This window comes from Nerophis lumbriciformis, linkage group LG08 (genome assembly GCF_033978685.3).
Source record: "Nerophis lumbriciformis linkage group LG08, RoL_Nlum_v2.1, whole genome shotgun sequence".
Taxonomy (NCBI): Eukaryota; Metazoa; Chordata; class Actinopteri; order Syngnathiformes; family Syngnathidae; genus Nerophis; species Nerophis lumbriciformis.
Window position 1 is genome coordinate 45240001 of NC_084555.2, and position 22713 is coordinate 45262713.

Genomic DNA, 22713 nt, shown 5'->3' on the forward strand with positions numbered 1-22713 from the left:
CCATTGTATCCCCTCTCTCAATGGTCCTCTTAGGGTGGGTGCGCTGATGATCACTGTGGCGGGCCTGAAGCTGTTACGCTCGTGCTACAGCAGCCCCACCTATCAGTACGTGACCATCCTCTTCACCGTCCTCTTCTTCACCTTTGACTACCGCCATCTGTCAGAGACGCTGCTACTCGACCTTTTCCTCATGTCCATTGTCTTCAGCAAGGTGAGTGCAGACATTTATTCTTTATTTTTATTGTGACCACTCCTACAGCAGGATTATCTAAATGCAGTATTTCGTGACTCAGGGCAGCAATGTACAGGAACTACCCTTATAGTACCTTTTTGCTCCTTGGGGGGCAGTAATGAGTCTCTAACGAAGCTGAAGCCCTCCTATAGGGAATAGAGGAATAAAAGTGACTTAAGTCAGCATTATTTCTAGTACTTACTTAAATTCTTCCCCCTGTTGTTTGAAGGGTGAAATATGAAACACTCGCCTACTTTAAGGGGAACTTCACTTTTTGGGGAATTTTGCCAATCGTTCACAATCATTATGAAAGACATGACGACGGATGTTTTTTTTAACGCATTCTTACTTGTAAATAAACGTCATTAAAAGTCTGCTTACAGCAGAGCGAATGAAAGGTCCTCTATTACGCCCATAAAACACAATAAAAAACATCCAAAAATACTTCATTTACATTTCATGATTGGATTATAACGAGAGATGTCTGATAATGGCTTTTTTGCCGATATCCGGTATTCCAATATTGTCCAACTCTTAAATACCGATACCGATATCAACCGATACCGATATATACAGTCATGGAATTAACACATTATTATGCCTAATTTTGCTGTGATGCCCTGCTGGATGCATTAAACAATGTAACAAGGTTTTCCAAAATAAATCAACTCAAGCTTTGGGAAAAAATGCCAACATGGCACTGCCATATTTGTTATGGAAGTCACAAAGTGCATTATTTTTTTTAACATGCCTCAAAACAGCAGCTTGGAATTTGGAACATGCTCTCCCTAGGAGAGCATGAGGAGGTTGAGGTGGGCGGGGTTTTAGGGATTAGCGGGGGGTGTATATTGTAGCGTCCCGGAAGAGTTGTGCTGCAAGGGGTTCTGGGTATTTGTTCTGTTGTGTTTATGTTGTGTTACGGTGCGGAGTTTCTCCCGAAATGTGTTTGTCATTCTTGTTTGGTGTGATTTCACAGTGTGGCGCATATTTGTGATAGTGTTAAAGTTGTTTATACAGCCACCCTCAGTGTGACCTGTATGGCTGTTGATCAAGTATGACTTGCATTCACTTGTGTGTGTGAAAAGCCGTAGATATTATGTGACTGGGCCGGCACGCAAAGGCAGTGCCTTTAAGGTTTATTGGCGCTCTGTACTTCTCCCTACGTCCGTGTACACAGCGTGTTTTAAAAAGTCATAAATTTTATTTTTTGAAACCGATACCGATAATTTTGTAACCGATCATTTCCGATATTACACTTCAAAGCATTTATCGGCCGATAAAAACGACAGTCTGATATTATCGGACATCTCTAATTATAACCAAGTATTAGTGATGCACCTGGGGATAGGTTGATTGGTAACACTAAATTGGCCCTAGTGTGTGAATGTGAGTGTGAATGTTGTCTGACTATCTGTGTTGGCCCTGCGATGAGGTGGCGACTTGTCCAGGGTGTACCCCGCCTTCCGCCCGAATGCAGCTGAGATAGGCTCCAGCGACCCCAAAAGGGACACGCGGTAGAAAAATGGATGGATGGATTGGTGATATTGTTATTATAAGCGCTAACGCAGACAAACTATTTAGAGCAGCGCCGTGATCACAAGCTGGTGTGCCAATGTTGACATGATCAACTGATCAGCTGCTTCTTCGTTTCCTTTGCTCGTTAAACTTTATTTTAGATCATAAATCATGCCTCTCACCTGGATGATAGAAGGACAAAGATGTATTCCGACGAGGTTGGTACACTTTGACAGCCAATTTAGACCCGGAAATGGCGAGAACGACACGAAAAGACGCTTGAGTCCACCCCCTTTTCTTTGCGAGGAACGGGAATATATGAGCATCCTAACAGTCAGCATGCTAATAACCGCAGAGCTTGTGCAGTAAGTGATGTATTATATTTGTTGGCTCTCATGAATGAATGAATGAAATAAGTTTATTTCGGTCATATAATCAACCATCAACCATTTTGTGTGATCAGTTTAACAGTACAGATTATACATGTTTAGCAATCATACACATTTACACACAAAAAGAAAAGGAAAAAGAATAACCGAAAAAGGAATAGGCTGAAACCAAAGCTTATATTTGCCTATCCTATACCTTCACTGAAAATAAGATTACCTGGAACATCAACGTTCAAAAAATCAATGGGATGAAAGTAGAGATGTCCGATAATATCGGACTGCCGATATTATCGGCCGATAAATGCTTTAAAATGTGATATCGGAAAGTATCGGTATCGGTTTCAAAAAGTAAAATGTATGACTTTTTAAAACGCCGCTGTACAGAGTGGTACACGGACGTAGGGAGAAGTACAGAGCGCCAATACACCTTAAAGGCACTGCCTTTGCGTGCTGGCCCAATTAAAAAAAAGAATGCACTTTGTGACTTCAATAATAAATATGGCAGTGCCATGTTGGCATTTTTTTTCCATAACTTGAGTTGAATTATTTTGGAAAACCTTGTTACATTGTTTAATGCATCCAGCGGGGCATCACAACAAAATTAGGCATAATAATGTGTTAATTCCATAACTGTATATATCGGTATCGGTTGATATCGCAATCGGTAATTAAGAGTTGGACAATATCGGAATACCGGATATTGGCAAAAAAGCCATTATCGGACATGATGAAAGCAATTGTTACTATATTTTATAATTTTCAATTATTTCATCTTTTCAAGGTTTTCTTAAATCACTGAGCTTGTTCCACCATTTAACTCCTAAAACTGAAATACTCATAAAGTCTGTAGTGAGTAATAATCAGTAATGTTGTTGGGGAAAAAAAGCAAATGTGATGCGCTTTTTTAAATAAATGCGCCGCGTATGCTTGGAACGAACAAAATATGTAAATATTAAATGTTATCATAAATGTGCCCGTTACTACGTTACATATATACTTACATCATGTACCGTATTTTTCGGATTATAAATCGCAGTTTTTTTCATAGTTTGGCCGGGGGTGGGACTTATACTCAGGAGCGACTTATGTGTGAAATTATTAACACATTACCGTAAAATATCAAATAATATTTATCTCATTCACGTAAGAGACTAGGCGTATATCAGCAATCGTCACACACACGCCAACCAATAAAAATTTGGCGAGGGCGGGTCATGGCAGAAGTGCATTGTGGAAAAAAAGATGCTACCAGCTGCTACTTCCGTACTTATGAAAATTGATCAGGAGTGACAGATTGTTTGGTAAACGTATAGCATGTTCTATATGTTATAGTTATCTGAATGACTCTTACCATAATATGTTACGTTAACATACCAGTTGGTTATTTATGCCTCATATAACGTACACTTATTCAGCCTGTTGTTCACTATTCTTTATTTATTTTAAATTGCCTTTCAAATGTCTATTCTTGGTGTTGGCTTTTATCAAATACATTTCCCCCAAAAATGCGACTTATGCTCTAGTGCAGGCCTGGGCAAATTAAGGCCCGGGGGCCACATGCGGCCCGTTAAGCTTTTCAATCTGGCCCGCCGGACATTCCCAAATATTTTTTTAGATCTTTAAGATGGAAACTGTAGCTGCCATTATGATGCGCAGGGATGTTTTCTAATTACCATAAGTCTTGAACTATACAACGTATTTCAATAGTTGGAATCTGCGCTTTTGCATGATATTTTAGTGACTAGTGTCCTGATACCAATATTATTTTGATACTTTTCGGTGCTTTTCGATACTTTTCTAAATAAAGGGCAGCAGAAAAAATTGCATTATTGGCTTTATTTTAACAAAAAAATCTTAGGGCGTGGCGGACCGTACTTTTCAGAGGAGGTATGGTACCGAATATGATTCATTAGTATCGCGGTACTATACTAATAACCGTATACCGTACAACCCTACTAGTTACTATGGTAATCTACGTCACAGCAGGTCAGACGAGGCACCAAGCAGTGTGGGTGGGGAGCGTTTCCACAGAGTGTTTCCAGAGCCTGAAATGTGGGTGTCAGGGACAGACGCGGAAGGAGAATTTTACAAGAAAGTTCTAAAGCTTAGTGATATATCAGACTCTAGATGTTTTTTTGTTGTTTTACCCTTTACGTTGATATTCCGCTGTGTTTGTTGCATTTTTGTTGCATTTGGCTTGATTGTAAAATATGTCGATTGTGGCGTGACGTTCATATGTTGTCAATATTCAGAGTTTTATCGTTCATAGAAAAAAATAAAATTCCATTCTGTTTTTAAGGCGGTCTGTCACAATATTTTTAGCATTCAATCAGACTTTATTGTGAGGTTTTGTATTAGTTTTCCCAAAAATAGATATACTGGCCCCCAGACACATTTTTTTCTCTAAATTTGGCCCCCGAGTCAAAATAATTGCCCAGTCCTGCCGTACAACCCTACTAGTTACTATGGTAATCTACGTCACAGCAGGTCAGACGAGGCACCAAGCAGTGTGGGTGGGGAGCGTTTCCACAGAGTGTTTCCAGAGCCTGAAATGTGGGTGTCAGGGACAGACCCGGAAGGAGATTTTTACAAGAAAGTTCTAAAGCTTAGTGATGTATCAGACTCTAGATGTTTTTTTGTTGTTTTACCCTTTACGTTGATATTCCGCTGTGTTTGTTGCATTTTTGTTGCATTTGGCTTGATTGTAAAATATGTTGATTGTGGCGTGACGTTCATGTGTTGTCAATATTCAGAGTCTTATCGTTCATAGAAAAAAATAAAATTCCATTCTGTTTTCAAGGCGGTCTGTCACAATATTTTTAGCATTCAATCAGACTTTATTGTGAGGTTTTGTATTAGTTTTCCCAAAAATAGATATACTGGCCCCCAGACACATTTTTTTCTCTAAATTTGGCCCCCGAGTCAAAATAATTGCCCAGGCCTGCTCGAGTGCGACTTATATATGTTTTTTTCCTTCTTTATTGTGCATTTTCGGCCGGTGCGATTTATACTCCGGAGCGACTTATAATCCGAAAAATACGGCATATAAAACCTTAATGGAGGTGTTTGGATGTTTTTAAGGGCTTTTTAGGCAGGATAAAGCGGCTCCATTGTAAGCGGGCTTTTGATCGCATTTATTTACTATTTGGAATGCATTAAAAAAAAAAAAAATCAGTCATGTCTTTATTAAGGATTGTGAACGATTGGCAAAATCCCCCCAAAAAGTGAGTTCCCCTCCAAGTGACTTATAAAATGCATCTTTGTTTTTTTTTGTATTGCAAGTTTACCCTTTATATGCTATTTTTGTCGACAGCTATGGGAGCTGTTCTACAAGCTGCACTTTGTCTACACTTACATCGCGCCCTGGCAGATCACATGGGGCTCAGCCTTCCATGCCTTCGCTCAGCCCTTCGCCGTGCCTCGTATCCTTTTTCGTGCCGTCGTTTTATGACTGGTCACGCTCCTCCAGTCACCAGCTTTTCATAAAAGTGCACATGGCCGCTCAGCAGTAAATGCTCCAACCTTGAAAAGTTTTTGCTGACCTGTTCAAGTCGAGGCCATGGTTAGTCATGCGAAAAAATGTCAGCGTTTCGCATGAGAACAAATGACGTTTGGCTTCGGAAGATACGCTAGTATTAATGTAATACAGATATCCTCATTGTTGTATAATCAATAAATAAATGATCAATGACTTATGCATGACTAGTTGAAGGCCTGTCTGTGTGCCTGCAATTGGTTTAGCTGGATATTAGCCATGTTTATTTTTAGCCAATCTTGTTCCAATTTGACACAAACGTGCTAGTCTGTTCAAAGGTGTTGACCAAATTTGCTGATGAACTCAACATGCTTTAAGTTACTGTGGGGGTTTAGTAGCGCAGCATTGAGCTGTGTGAGAAATTTCAAGTCAAACTTAATTGAATAATTGAATGGCAGCAACACATTGCAAAAAAGTTGGCACTGGGGCATTTTTACCACTGTGTTACATGGCCTTTCCTTTTAACAATACTACGTAAAAGTCAGGTTCAAACACTGATGACATCTATTAAACAAGACAAGAAGCAAGGAATTAAACAGACAGAATTCAATTTGGCTCAACTGAGGAGAAACGTCTGGACTGTACTCTTTGTTCAGTTCCACCACGCTCTGACGAAAGATTGTACGCCTCCTCTTTTATTTGGACTTTCCCTGATTACATGGCAACAGCTGTTTCTAAGGGAGGGGGGTCATAAACATCCATCGCCTTTGATTACAAAACACTTCAAAGAAAAGGTCGTAAAACAGTTCAAAGAAAGGGTGCCTGGAGGGAGGTCAGGCCCTGCTTCCTCTCCACTTTGTAGACCTCGGGTAAAGACAAAATCTTCCTGTGGATTACAATACATCAAAGAAACCGACGCCTTCATGTCGCTTCCCATCGTACACAGTGGAGTTTTACAAGCCTTCTGCTTGGTAGGATCAAAGACAGCTTTTATCCTCTCGCAGGGCGAGCTGAACTCAATGTAACACAAAGTTTTGTGACAGTAAACGTTTGGGAACTGAGGAGACCAATTTTTGAAGCTTTTCAGGTTGAATTCTTTCCCATTCTTGCTTGATGTACAGCTTAAGTTGTTCAGCAGTCCGGGGTCTCCATTGTGGTATTTTAGGCTTCATATTGCGCCACACATTTTCAAAGGGAGACAGGTCTGGACTACAGGCAGGCCAGTCTAGTACCCGCACTCTTTTACTATGAAGCCACGTTGATGTTTTAGCTGGATATTAGCCATGTTTTTTTTAGCCAATCTTGTTCAAATTTGACACAAACGTGCTAGTCTGTTCAAAGGTTTGACCAAATTTGCTGATGAGCTCAACATGCTTAAGTTACTGCGGGTGTTTAGTAGCGCAGCATTGAGCTGTGTGAGAAATTTCAAGTCAAACTTAGGTATTTCATAACAACGTCACCATTTTGTGTAACATAAAAAGAATAGTACAGGCAGCACAGTTAGAGTGCATATTTATAACCGGTATAGCTCGGTTGGTAGAGCGGCCGTGCCAGCAACTTGAGGGTTCCAGGTTCAATCCCCGCTTCCGCCGTCCTAGTGACTGCCTTTGTGTCCTTGGGCAAGACACTTTACCCACCTGCTCCCAGTGCCACCCACATTGGTTTAGATATTGGGTTTCACTATGTAAAGCGCTTTGAGTCACTAGAGAAAAGCGCTATATAAATATAATTCACTTCACTTCACTATTTTGACAAATCGTAACTCATTTTTTCCACACGGTATCACACAGTTTGAGACTTGTGTCAAACTCAAGGCCCGGGGGATCTGGCCCCCAACATCGTTTTATATAGACCACTAGAGCCTGGAAATAATATTTGTCAGTAAGGTAGTTTATTTAATATATTGATAAACCACTACACGCAATTGCGTATCTTTTATACTTTGATATTATCTAACAATGCAACAATATTATATAAGTTAAAGTTAAAGTACCAATGATTGTCACACACACACACTAGGTGTGATGAAATTTGTCCTCTGCATTTGACCCATTCCCTTGATCACCCTCTGGGAGGTGAGGGGAGCAGTGAGCAGCAGCGGTGGCCGCGCCCGGGAATCATTTTTGGTGATGTAAACCCCAATCTCAACCCTTGATGCTGAGTGCCAAGCAGGGAGGTAATGGGTCCCATTTTTATGGTCTTTGGTATGACTCGGCCGGGGTTTGAACTCACAACCTACCGATCTCAGAGGGGACACTCTAACCACTAAGCCACTGAATATTGGCATATATTCCAAACGTGTTTTTATTAAAAATAAAAAATTCTTAAATATCTGTTTGGCTTATGATTTTAAAGCAAGTTATCCATTAAATTGTAACTTGTAAAAATTACAATAGTTTTACAGTAAAACAAAACAAAACTGGCAGCTCAGTCAACTGAATTTTACCAGAAAGAAATGTACAGTTTTTCCATTTACAGTAATACACTATAAAAACAACAATATTAGATTTTAAGGTGAAATCTGGTAGCTGAGTTAGGATAATTTTGTTGTAAAAAAAACAACAACAGTGGTACAGTTTTTCAGTCTACTTACCGGTATCTCACTTAAAACTTTTATATGCACATACAACACTTAAGACCTTTAGCATATCAGCATGTGGAATTAAATTATAGAATGGATGAAGCAAAGCAGTCAAACAATGCATTAAAATGATCCATTTTACGAAAACTGTTCAAAATCAAAGTGGGGAAAAAAAAGAATCCTGATAAATTTAAAATGAGATAATTTTGTTCATCTCATTTTGTGAAAATTGTGAATCACAACTTAACTATTTATTTATGAGAACTGTGGTATTTATTACTCATTGATTTCATTGTTACCAATGGAGAACAGGAAGTGAACAAACATATTAGTAATCGCTATGAAGTAGAAAAGGCGTATGATGAAATAAATAAATAAAATAAAGTTCTGCTTCTTCCTACTCCTTTAGGACATGTTTTAATAAGAAATAAAAAAATGATTTATCATATTGTAACTGTATGCTTGTTCAAAATAAACTTAAACAACAGTAATATGCTGTAAAAAATTTTTACATTTTATAGTAAAATTGTCGCGACTGACTGAGCTGCCAGTTTTTTTTACCCTAAAACCTGCAGATTAATTTTTTTTTGTCTTTTACAGTGTTTGGAAAAAAATATATAATAATCAGAATCAGAAGTACTTTATTAATCCCCGAGGGGAAATTAAGATTTTCAGCACAATCACATTCAAAAGCTGACCAACATTACAGGGAGACAGAACAGGATCGCTGACGGGTCTGCCAACTTCCGGCACCCCTTTCAAAAAAGGTGAGAAACAGGTAAAACAATATGTAATCAAATGCATAGGCCATTTTCTACAAACCCCGTTTCCATATGAGTTGGGAAATTGTGTTAGATGTAAATATAAACGGAATACAATGATTTTCAAATCATTTTCAACCCATATTCAGTTGAATATGCTACAAAGACAACATATTTGATGTTCAAACTGATAAACTTTTTTTTTTTTTGCAAATAATCATTAGCTTTAGAATTTGATGCTAGCAACACGTGACAAAGAAGTTGGGAAAGGTGGCAATAAATACTGATAAAGTTGAGGAATGCTCATCAAACACTTATTTGGAACATCCCACAGGTGAACAGGCAAATTGGGAACAGGTGGGTGCCATGATTGGGTATAAAAGTAGATTCCATGAAATGCTCAGTCATTCACAAACAAGGATGGGGCGAGGGTCACCACTTTGTCAACAAATGCGTGAGCAAATTGTTGAACAGTTTAAAAAAAAACTTTCTCAACCAGCTATTGCAAGGAATTTAGGGATTTCACCATCTACGGTCCGTAATATCATCAAAGGGTTCAGAGAATCTGGAGAAATCACTGCACGTAAGCAGCTAAGCCCGTGACCTTCCATCCCTCAGGCTGTACTGCATCAACAAGCGACATCAGTGTGTAAAGGATATCACCACATGGGCTCAGGAACACTTCATAAACCCACTGTCAGTAACTACAGTTGGTCGCTACATCCGTAAGTACAAAATAAAACTCTCCTTTGCAAGGCAAAAACCGTTTATCAACAACACCCAGAAATGCCGCCGGCTTCACTGGGCCTGAGCTCATCTAAGATGGACTGATACAAAGTGGAAAAGTGTTCTGTGGTCTGACAAGTCCACATTTCAAATTGTCTTTGGAAACTGTGGACGTCGTGTCCTCCGGACCAAAGAGGAAAAGAACCATCCGGATTGTTATAGGCGCAAAGTTGAAAAGCCAGCATCTGTGATGGTATGGGGGTGTATTAGTGCCCAAGACATGGGTAACTTACACATCTGTGAAGGCACCATTAATGCTGAAAGGTACATACAGGTTTTGGAGCAACATATGTTGCCATCCAAGCAACGTTACCATGGACGCCCCTGCTTATTTCAGCAAGACAATGTCAAGCCACGTGTTACATCAACGTGGCTTCATAGTAAAAGAGTGCCTGTAGTCCAGACCTGTCTCCCATTGAAAATGTGTGGCGCATTATGAAGCCTAAAATACCACAACGGAGACCCCCGGACTGTTGAACAACTTAAGCTGTACATCAAGCAAGAATGGGAAAGAATTCCACCTGAGAAGCTTCAAAAATGTGTCTCCTCAGTTCCCAAACGTTTACTGAGTGTTGTTAAAAGAAAAGGTGATGTAACACAGTGGTGAACATGCCCTTTCCCAACTAATTTGGCACGTGTTGCAGCCATGAAATTCTAGGTGAATTATTATTTGCAAAAAAAAATAAAGTTTATGAGTTTGAACATCAAATATGTTTTTTTTGTAGTGCATTCAATTGAATATGGGTTGAAAAGGATTTGCAAATCATTGTATTCCGTTTATATTTACATCTAACACAATTTCCCAACCATATGGAAACGGGGTTTGTAATCATATCATGAGGAGAAACCTTATGCATTTATCATATTATTCACTGTTACACGAGGCCTTCTAAGGACCGCCATAACTGCAATGTGGCCCTCAATGAAAACAAGTTTGACACGCCTGGTTTTAGACATTGTGCTGTTTTCTGCTTTATCCTTGACCTCACCGCCCGCAGACTCTGCCATGCTTTTTGTCCAAACGTTAGTGTCAGCGATCTTCTCCACCCCCCTCAACCCCTTCCTAGGCAGCGCCATTTTCATCACATCCTACATGCGACCTGTCAAGTTCTGGGAGCGGGACTACAAGTAGGAAGCGATGCTGCAAAACGTGCACACCGTGCTCGAATGTAAGATTGTGTAATTGTACGTTTCTCCACAAAGCACCAAAAGAGTGGATCACTCCAACACCCGGCTGGCCTCACAGCTGGACAGAAATCCAGGTGACTAATACTTCTCATGAAAATATGAAGAACACCAGCTGTGCTTTTCCTGGTCTCATTACCGCTTCTCCTGCAGGCTCTGATGACAACAACCTCAACTCCATCTTCTATGAGCACCTGACGCGCTCGCTGCAACACAGCTTGTGCGGTGACCTGCTGCTGGGCCGCTGGGGCAACTTCAGCACCGGCGACTGCTTCATCCTGGCCTCCGACTACCTCAACGCCCTGGTGCACCTGGTAGAGATCGGCAACGGCCTGGTGACCTTCCAGCTCAGAGGGTTGGAGTTCAGAGGTGAGGCCCAAAGTCAAACTCGCATTCTGTCTCGATGGAGCTTAGTGAAGACACCTCAATTAGACTTAGACTTCCTTTTTATTGTCATTCAAATTTGAACTTTACATTACAGATAAGAACGAAATTTTGTTGCATTAGCTCATGGTAGAGCAGGATAAAAAAAGCAATAAGGTGCAGATATAAATAAATAGATTGCTGTACAGATAAATATATTGCACTTTTGCATATGCATCCACGTTTATGGATGTATGTTGTATTGTCTGTATATTCCAGACAGTTAATCCATTTTTGAGGGGAATTGAGGGGATTATGATGATGCGTTCAAGAGTCTTACGACCTGAGGGAAGAAGCTGTTACAGAACCTGGAGGTTCTGCTACGGAGGCTGCGGAACCTCTTTCTTTAATCACCACATGAACAATAATTGCTTAGTTTATTTCCCTTAGAAAGAAAAATGTAAGAAAATAACTTTTTTTTTTGTCCCAGCCAGCGAGCAACTCAAGTTTTTTGTTTACATTTTTTTTTTTATAATACATTAATTATCAGTAAAGGCTAGGAGTGTTCCAATCCAATATTGAGTCAAGCAAAAAAAATAAAAAATAAGTACTGGATTAAATGTTATATTGGCTTGCATGTGAAATGTGAAGTGAGAATTATATTTATTAGAGATGTCCGATAATGGCTTTTTTGCCAATATCCGATATTCCCCAACTCTTAATTGCCGATTCCGATATCAACCGATATATACAGTCGTGGAATTAACACATTATTATGCCTAATTTTGTTGTGATGCCCCGCTGGATGCATTAAACAATGTAACAAGGTTTTCCAAAATAAATCAACTCAAGTTATGGAAAAAAATGCCAACATGGCACTGCCATATTTATTATTGAAGTCACAAAGTGCATCATTTTTTTAACTTGCCTCAAAACAGCAGCTTGGAATTTGGGACATGCTCTCCCTCAGAGAGCATGAGGAGGTTGAGGTGGGCGGGGTTTTAGGGATTAACGGGGGGTCCCGGAAGAGTTAGTGCTGCAAGGGGTTCTGGGTATTTGTTCTGTTGTGTTACGGTGTGGATGTTCTCCCGAAATGTGTTTGTCATTCTTGTTTGGTGTGGGTTCACAGTGTGGCGCATATTTATAACAGTGTTAAAGTTGTTTATACGGCCACCCTCAGTGTGACCTGTATGGCTGTTGACCAAGTATGCGTTTGCATTCACTTTATTGGCGCTCTGTACTTCTCCCTATGTCCGTGTACACAGCGGCGTTTTAAAAAGTCATAAATTTTACTTTTTGAAACAGATACCGATAATTTTGAAACCGATACCGATAATTTCCGATATTACATTTTAAAGCATTTATCGGCCGATAATATCGTCAGTCCGATATTATCGGACATCTCTAGTAATTAGTCTAAATGTGTTAATTCCACGACTGTATATATCTGTATCGGTTGATATCGGAATCGGTAATTAAGAGTTGGACAGTATCGGATATCGGCAAAAAAGCCATTATCTGACATCTCTACTAATTACCGGTACTTCCAGAAAGGTAATCGTACGCATTAGTGCTCACGAGAGGCAGCTGTACCTAATGTTTTGGCCAGTGAGTGCGGCGCCTTGTGTTGTGAGTGATGACTTTCTCTCCACTCAAACAAACAGGCACCTACTGCCAGCAGAGGGAGGTGGAGGCCATCACCGAGGGCGTGGAAGAGGACGAGGGCTGCTGCTGCTGCGAGCCGGGCCATCTTCCGCACATCCTGTCCTTTAACGCCGCCTTCGGCCAACGCTGGCTGGCGTGGGAAGTGCTGGTCACCAAATACGTGTTGGAGGGTTACAGCATCACCGACAACAGCGCCGCCTCCATGCTGCAGGTGTTCGACCTGCGCCGCATCCTCACCACCTACTACGTCAAGGTGAGTGGGATGCCACTTAGGCATCTGGAACCAGGGGCTGTACCAACTTATTCCAGTGATGTCGCATACATAAATGTGAAGAATGAGGGTGAAATATGAGACATTTTGTACAAAACCCAAAACCAGTGAAGTTGGCACGTTGTGTAATTTGTAATGATTTGCAAAACCTTTTCAACTTATATTCAATTGAATAGACTGCAAAGACAAGATATTTAATGTTCGAATTGAGAAACTTAATTTTTTTTTTGCAAAGAATCATTAACTTATAATTGAATGGCAGCAACACATTGCAAAAAAGTTGGCACAGTGGCATTTTTACCACTGTGTTACATGGCCTTTCCTTTTAACAATACTACGTAAAAGTCAGGTTCAAACACTGATGACATCTATTAAACAAGACAAGAAGCAAGGAATTAAACAGACAGAATTCAATTTGGCTCAACTGAGGAGAAACGTCTGGACTGTACTCTTTGTTCAGTTCCACCACGCTCTGATGAAAGATTGTACGCCTCCTCTTTTATTTGGACTTTCCCTGATTACATGGCAACAGCTGTTTCTAAGGGAGGGGGGTCATAAACATCCATCGCCTTTGATTACAAAACAGCTCAAAGAAAAGGTCGTAAAACAGTTCAAAGAAAGGGTGCCTGGAGGGAGGTCAGGCCCTGCTTCCTCTCCACTTTGTAGATCTCGGGTAAAGACAAAATCTTCCTGTGGATTACAATACATCAAAGAAACCGACGCCTTCATGCCGCTTCCCATCGTACACAGTGGAGTTTTACAAGCCTTCTGCTTGGTAGGATCAAAGACAGCTTTTATCCTCTCGCAGGGCGAGCTGAACTCAATGTAACACAAAGTTTTGTGACCAATTTTTGAAGCTTTTCAGGTTGAATTCTTTCCCTTTCTTGCTTGATGTACAGCTTAAGTTGTTCAGCAGTCCGGGGTCTCCGTTGTGGTATTTTAGGCTTCATATTACGCCACTCATTTTCAATGGGAGACAGGTCTGGACTACAGGCAGGCCAGTCAAGTACCCGCACTCTTTTACTATGAAGCCACGCTGTTGTAACATGTGGCTTGGCATTGTCTTGCTGAAATAAGCAGGGGCATCCATGATAACGTTGCTTGGATGGCAACAAATGTTGCTCCAAAACCTGTATGTACCTTTCAGCATTAATGGCGCCTTCACAGATGTGTAAGTTACCCATGCCTTGGGCACTAATACACCCCCATAATTTATTTTGTCTTAACAATATGCCCAGGACCAATAAAAAAACGAGCTTTGTGCTGAAAATTGTCATTAAAGCTGGTCTCTAAAATTCTGAATATTGTATTCTTTCATCCATTCAGGTCAGTTTCAAAACTTGCAAAATGTTAGACAAGGCCACACACCTCTGGTCTAGCACACCTGTCAACATGTACGCATAATTCATACACACTATGCATTTTGACTCTTGAATATGGTCCTGGTACATATTTTGGAATTGAGCGCCTTGAAGGGGAACATTATCACCAGACCTATGTAAGCGTCAATATATACCTTGATGTTGCAGAAAAAAGACCATATATTTTTTTAACCGATTTCCGAACTCTATATGGGTGAATTTTGGCGAATTAAACGCCTTTCTAATATTCTCTCTCGGAGCGATGACGTCACAACCTGACGTCGCATCGGGAAGCAATCCGCCATTTTCTCAAACACCGAGTCAAATCAGCTCTGTTATTTTCCGTTTTTTTGACTGTTTTCCGTACCTTGGAGACATCATGCCTCGTCGGTGTGTTGTCGGAGGGTGTAACTACACGAACAGGGACGGATTCAAGTTGCACCAGTGGCCCAAAGATGCGAAAGTGGCAAGAAATTGGACGTTTGTTCCGCACACTTTACCGACGAAAGCTATGCTACGACAGAGATGGCAAGAATGTGTGGATATCCTGCGACACTCAAAGCAGATGCATTTCCAACGATAAAGTCAAAGAAATCTGCCGCCAGACCCCCATTGAATCTGCTGGAGTGTGTGAGCAATTCAGGGACAAAGGACCTCGGTAGCACGGCAAGCAATGGCGGCAGTTTGTTCCCGTAGACGAGCGAGCTAAACCCCCCTGGATGTCTTGGCTCACACCGTCCCGAAGATGATCAAGAGAATAATATCGACCCTAGCTTCCCTGGCCTGCTGACATGAGGGTATGTCTACAGAATATATTAATTGATGAAAATTGGGCTGTCTGCACTCTCAAAGTGCATGTTGTTGCCAAATGTATTTCATATGCTGTAAACCTAGTTCATAGTTGTTAGTTTCCTTTAATGCCAAACAAACACATACCAATCGTTGGTTAGAAGGCGATCGCCGAATTCGTCCTCGCTTTCTCCCGTGTCGCTGGCTGTCGTGTCGTTTTCGTCGTTTTCGCTTGCATACGGTTCAAACCGATATGGCTCAATAGCTTCAGTTTCTTCTTCAATTTCGTTTTCGCTACCTGCCTCCACACTACAACCATCCGTTTCAATACATTCGCAATCTGTTGAATCGCTTAAGCCGCTGAAATCCGAGTCTGAATCCGAGTTAATGTCGCTATAGCTTGCTGTTCTATCCGCCATGTTTGTTTGTGTTGGCTTCACTATGTGACGTCACAGGAAAATGGACGGGTGTATATAACGATGGTTAAAATCAGGCACTTTGAAGCTTTTTTTAGGGATATTGCATGATGGGTAAAATTTTGAAATTTTGGTTTTAACCATTCTGAAATTGTGATAATGTTCCCCTTTAAGCCTGGCGGCAGCAGCCTAGCATTTGCCGGCTCGCTTACTCCGCCTGCAAACCTTCCTGCAGAGTGTGACTAGCACCTACGAAAACCTCAAGAAATCTCTTGAAGGTTAGCAGTTCTGGTGTCGATGTTTCAGCTGGTTTGTTCTAGTTGTTGGCACTAAGGATGGGCACTGTTCACATTTGAACTGATATGGTATCAATTCCCGGTAGCTGGGAAACGATATGAAGCCACGATGTTGTAACACGCGGCTTCAAAAAAGTGGGACCCCAAAAATTTACTGTGGGACCCCATTTTTATGACTGGGACCCCATTTTGAAAATTCCTAGCACCAACACTGTTGTCAACAGAGGAGGAAAAAATGCTTTATTTAAATAAATATATTATTTATAAAGCAAGTTCGAGTGTCTTTGGCAAATTTTCACCTAGTCCCGGCCTTGGCTTGCATATATGTGTCCTCTTTTTGGGATTTCATAATATGGTCAGCCTATTGTATATTAAGTATGTGTCAGTGAAAGGGCATTTTATGACTTTTCTTAATTTGATTACATGCTATAGTATGATTTTATTGTCATAATTTTATTGCATGATTTTTGTATCCCTTTTAACTTAGGTAACCAGGGACTGCAGATGGAAATGAGCTATTTAGCTATAATCTGGTACAGAACATATCTGTCTTTAAACTTAATGTTTCTGTGCATTGTCCCTTCAAATAAAGACTAAACTAAACTAAGCACCGCCGGAATTCGGTCGGTGCCTATAAAGCATACTTGCCAACCCTCCCGAATTTTCCGGGAGACTCCCGAAATTCAGCGCCTCTCCCGAAAACCTCCCGGGACAAATATTCTCCCGAAAATCTCCCGATTTTCAGCCGGAGCTGTAAGCCACGCCCCCTCCAGCTCCATGCGGACCTGAGTGAGGACGGCCTTTTTTCATGGCGGGAGGACAACAGGGTGACAAGAACTAAATCATCCAGACTAGAGATAAATTGTAGTATTATGTTTATTTTACCTAAAAATAAATATATTTATTAATAAAAAAAATTAAAAAAAATAAATACATTTTTACTATATTTTGCTAAAAACATCAAAATTAATTGTATTTTTATTTGTATTTTTTCGTGACTCCTTATTACATCCAGCCATATAACTATACATTAAAATAAACATATTTGAAATAATTGATTTTAAATTATCATAATAATTCATTTAAAATTACCATATTTAATTATTAAAATAATTGCTTGTTTATCAACAACTTTAGCATTTTATTCATTACATTTTGAAACTCTCAGAAGCCAAGTTATGTTATATTCCTTAATATTTATTTATGCAAGTTTGAGGTATCAATTATCTAAACACAGTTTGTTTGCATATTTTCAGGATGTAGATATATATATATGAAATACTTGACTTGGTGAATTCTAGCTGTCAATATACTCCTCCCCTCTTAACCACGCCCCCAACCACGCCCCGCCTTGCCCCCGACCACGCCCCCACCTCCCGAAATCGGAGGTCTCAAGGTTGGCAAGTATGCTATAAAGGTACCGAATTCGATACCCTTCCCTAGTTAACACCCTTCCACATTCTACCAGCACGATACCAAATAGGCAAAGCTAGACCCAGTGTATTGGACATGGAGACCCTGAATAAAGCGTATTCTTGAAGAATATAGCCACTTGTCTAACAGAAGGATGTGATGGTCCTCAGGGTATCATCTACTACGTGATCGCCTCGCCCAAACTGGAGGAGTGGCTGGCCAACGACACAATGAAGGACGGCCTGCGAGCGTGCGGCGAGAGGAACTACGTGGACCTGGATCCAACCTTTAACCCCAATATTGACGAGGACTACGACCATCGGCTCGCCGGTATCTCCAGGGACAGCTTCTGCAGTGTCTACCTGGGCTGGATCCAGTACTGCAACTCTCGCAGAACCAAGGTTACCGTCAAGTAGACATCGATACAAGAATGAGGTTGACAGTGTGTGTCCTCTCTCTGCTTTGTAGCCACTGGAGAGTGACAGAGACTCTCCTCTGGTGCTGCTCTGCTTCGGCCTGTGTGTGCTGGGCAGGAGAGCGCTCGGAACAGCAGCTCACCACATGTCCAGGTTCTTCCACGCTTCTTTCCTGTATCGAAAGCTTCATTTTGTGTTGGGGTGTTTTGTGTAGGAATGGGTACCAAAATTGTATTTTAAAAATGGCACCGGTGCCAATGTAAAATGTAGTAACCAGACCGGCAAAAACATATTGGTGCCTTACTTAGGTGCAAGCACCGGCACCTGCAACAAGTGTAGTAGCATTGTGACAGAAGCATGCAAAGTCTGTTGCTATTTTGAAATTAATTGCCAACAGTAACATGCCAACAAAGCACCAACACGTCCTCATTGGGCATCAATCATGGTTGCGGCAAGTGAGGTGCATTCATGAACACCAGAATTCTGAAAATTAACATTCCAATACAAGCAGGTCTTTATTTTGCTAATTCTTTGTGTTCTGTATCTGTATCGCTGATGGTATAATTTGTTGTGAATTTTTGATCATATTCCTACATTTATTACTTATTTTATTGATATCATTTAAGTATTTAAATTAGTAGTGTCCCAATTTGATATTGATATTGGATATCAGTTCGATATCAGCAAAAAAACAGGTATACGATTATATCGGCCTGCATCTAAAAGCTCTGATTTTATTAACTCCAGTACTAGGAATGGGTACTGAATCTGGTACTTTTTTTGACACCGACCGAATCCGGCCGGTCCTACCAGGCACCGATTCAGGTCAAATCCAACGCTGTTATGCTGCGAGTGAAGTCACGCCCGGTTGCCGGCTCTTTACACTTTTGCACTTAAATTAAATTAATTTAATTACCAATGATTGTCACACACACACTAGGTGTGGTGAAATTTGTCCTCTGCATTTGACCCATCACCCTTGATCACCCCCTGGGAGGTGAGGGGAGCAGTGGGCAGCAGCGGTGCCGCGCCCGGGAATCATTTTGGTGATTTATCCCCCAATTCCAACCCTTGATGCTGAGTGCCAAGCAGGGAGGTAATGGATCCCATTTTTATAGTCTTTGGTATGACAATTGGCAATTACTCCAGCAGCACTGAGAGCGGACTCCGCTAAACTACCTTTAGGCAATATTGCAATTTTCAATGCCAACAAAGAAAATGACCCCTAAAAAACGCTCTAGACTTAGACTTAGGCAAACTTTAATGATCCACAAGAGAAATTGTTCCACACAGTAGCTCAGTTACAAGTGATGGAAAAGATGGAAAGGACAATGCAGGTATAAAATAGACTAAAAGCAATATAAAATATAACATATATATATATACATAATATTTATATAATATATGTACAGTATAGGATATACCGTATTTTTCGGAGAATAAGTCGCTCCGGAATATATGTCGCACAGGCCGAAAATGCATAATAAAGAAGGAAAAAAAACATATAAATCGCACTGGAGTATAAGTCACATTTTTTGGGGGAAATGTATTTGATAAAACCCAACACCAAGAATAGACATTTGAAAGGCAATTTAAAATAAATAAAGAATAGTAAACAACAGGCTGAATAAGTGTACGTTATATGAGGCATAAATAACCAACTGAGAATGTGCCTGGTATGTTAACGTAACATATTATGGTAAGAGTCATTCAAATAACTATAACATATAGAACATGCTATACGTTTACCAAACAATCTGTCACTCCTAATCGCTAAATCCCATGAAATCTTATACGTCTAGTCTCTTACGTGAATGAGATAAATAATATTATTTGATATTTTACGGTAATGTGTTAATAATTTCACACACAAGTCGTTCCTGAGTATAAGTCGCACCCAAACTATGAAAAAAAACTGCGACTTATAGTCCAAAAAATACGGTATACTGATATATTATATGTTTATATTATATATACAATATATAACAATTATCATGTACAATATTACAATATATGTAACAGCTGCAGCATAAAATAGAGAGTAAATCCAGCAGAAAATAGACATTATAAACAAAGAGAAGTAGCTAACATGACAGGTGTCAGGTAATAGACATCATCTATTGCTGTATGGCGAGTGATTATACAGCTGGATGGAGTGCGGAATGAAGGAGTTCTTGAACACTGTGGGAACAAAGCTGAAGGAGCCTGTTGGAGTATGAACTCCGCTGTCCCTCAATTGTCTGCTGGAGTGGGTGGGCAGGATTGTCCATGATGGCCAGCAGTTTGTCCAGTGTCCTCCTGTCCCTCACTGACACAAACGCCTCCAACTGCGTTCCAATAGTTTGGCCGGCTTTCCGGATCAGTTTGTCAATCCGGTTTAAGTCCCTTTTGCTGGTGCTGCTGCCCCACCAAACCACTGCAAAGTACAGGGCACTGGCCACAACAGACTGATAAAATATCTCCATTTTATCAGCCTTACCTACTCTAAAAAGTAGGTAAGGCTCCACTCTTTCAAAAATGCGCTAGCTTGATGCTAATAGACATTGGCTTTGCAATTCACATGCTACTGATTAGCATTAGCGATTTAACATGGCGATTTCAAAACCTCCTAATTTGTTAATATGAAAACTAAAACTGAGATGCATGTTGCAGTCCAACAGTTGGTGAGTAATACGTGCAATACTTAGAGTATTAACACTTACGCTCAAGTAATCCTGTCCAGCAGCGTCAGGATCCAGCATGCAGAGATCGTACCACTTGATCAAGCCTTCTTTTAACATTCAACTATAAAAAAAAAAAGAGTTATTTGTGCTGATATTGGATTGTATCAGATCGGTGTCAGCCAATAGTCAAGGCTGCAATATTGGTATCATATCGGAAGTATACTTGCCAACCCTCTTGATTTTCCCGGGAGACTCCCAAATTTCAGTGCCCCTCCCGAAATTCTCCCGATTTCCACCCGGACAACAATATTGGGGGCGTGCCTTAAAGGCACTGCCTTTAACATCCTCTGCAACCTGTCGTCACGTCCGCTTTTCCTCCATACAAACAGCGTGCCGGCCTAGTCACACAATATATACGGCTTTTACACACCATGAGTGAATGCAATCCATACTTGATCAATAGCCATACAGGTCACACTGAGGGTTGCCGTATAAACAACTTTAACACTGTTACAAATATGTGCCACACTGTGAACCCACACCAAACAAGAATGACAAACACATTTCGGGAGAACATCCGCACCGTAACACAACAGAACAAATACCCAGAACCCCTTGCAACACTAACTCTTTCAGGACGCTACAATATACACCCCCCGCTACCACCAACCCCCCATCTCCCGAATTCAGAGGTCTCAAGGTTGGCAAGTATGATCTGAAGTAAAAAAGTTGCATCGGGACACCCCTAATATAAATGACTATTCTGGAAACGTTGCAAACAAAATGTGAATGTTAGATTTTTTCAAGTATCAGTTTGGGCACGTTTAATCAGTGGATCTGTGTCAAAGTAGCGATTTAGTGCCAGTATCAGTTCAAATGTCAACAACACCCATCCCTAATAGTGTGTGGCGCTGACCTGTGTGTGTCTTCATCAGCAACCTGGAGTCTTTCCTCTACGGGCTTCACGCTTTGTTCAAAGGAGATTTCCGCATCTCTTCGGTGCGAGACGAGTGGATCTTCGCAGACATGGAGCTGCTCAAGAAAGTCGTGGTGCCTGGCATACGAATGTCCCTCAAACTCCACCAGGTGATGGCGCATCTTATCGTCCCTTAGCCGTGTCTCAATGAAATAATGAGATACTTGCATCAGCACACTTTAGTAAATATATTGTGTAGATCAGTGGTGGGCCATCAGGCCTTCTCTGCTGGCCTAACATAACCAGAAATCATGATCATGATTAAAGATAAAATATTTTTTTTAATTTACTTTCCCTAAATATTAGAGATGTCCGATAAATGCTTTAAAATGTAATATCGGAAATTATCGGTATCGGTTTCAAAAAGTAAAATTAATGACTTTTTAAAACGCCGCTGTACGAAGCGGTACATATCCGATAAAACACGGACGTAGGGCATACTTGCCAACGCTCCCGATTTTCCCGAATTTCAGTGCCCCTCCTGAAAATCTCCCGGGGCAACCATTCTCCCGAATTTCTCCCGATTTCCACCCGGACAACAATATTGGGGGCGTGCCTTAAAGGCACTGTTTTTAGCGTCCTCCGTACAAACAGTCACATACTATATGCGGCTTATACACACACATAAGTGAATGCAAGGCATACTTGATCAACAGCTATACAGGTCTCACTGAGGGTGGCCGTATAAACGACTTTAACACTGTTACAAATATGCGCCACACTGTGAACCCACACCAAACAAGAATGACAGACACATTTCGGGAGAACATCCACGCCGTAACACAACATAAACACAACAGAACAAATACCCAGAACCCCTTGCAGCACTAACTCTTCCGGGATGCTACAATATACAATATTTTTGATTGATTGATTGATTGAAACTTGTATTAGTAGATTGCACAGTACAGTACATATTCCGTACAATTGACCACTAAATGGTAACACCCGAATAAGTTTTTCAACTTGGGGGGTCCACGTTAATCAATTCATGGTAAAGTTACATTGTTTAATGCATCCAGCGGGGCATCACAACAAAATTAGGCATAATAATGTGTTAATTCCACGACTGTATACTGTATATCGGTGTTAGTTGTTATCGGAATCGGTAATTAAGAGTTGGACAAAATCGGAATATCGGATATGGGCAAAAAAGCCAT

The 22713-nt window shown here is 40.7% G+C and overlaps 1 protein-coding gene across 4 annotated transcripts in view; it reads left to right on the forward strand.

Annotated features, from left to right (window-relative positions):
- pcnx1 (pecanex 1) overlaps window positions 1-22713 on the forward strand; it is a 145346-nt gene that overhangs the window by 103969 nt on the left and 18664 nt on the right. For all 4 annotated transcript variants that reach the window (XM_061969017.1, XM_061969018.1, XM_061969019.1 and 1 more), the window contains 9 exons: window positions 34-211; window positions 5450-5558; window positions 10738-10867; window positions 10943-11001; window positions 11078-11293; window positions 12952-13205; window positions 17669-17899; window positions 17967-18067; window positions 21513-21663. In XM_061969017.1, coding sequence (XP_061825001.1) covers window positions 34-211; window positions 5450-5558; window positions 10738-10867; window positions 10943-11001; window positions 11078-11293; window positions 12952-13205; window positions 17669-17899; window positions 17967-18067; window positions 21513-21663 — 1429 coding nt within the window. The remainder of the gene's footprint in view (window positions 1-33; window positions 212-5449; window positions 5559-10737; window positions 10868-10942; window positions 11002-11077; window positions 11294-12951; window positions 13206-17668; window positions 17900-17966; window positions 18068-21512; window positions 21664-22713) is intronic.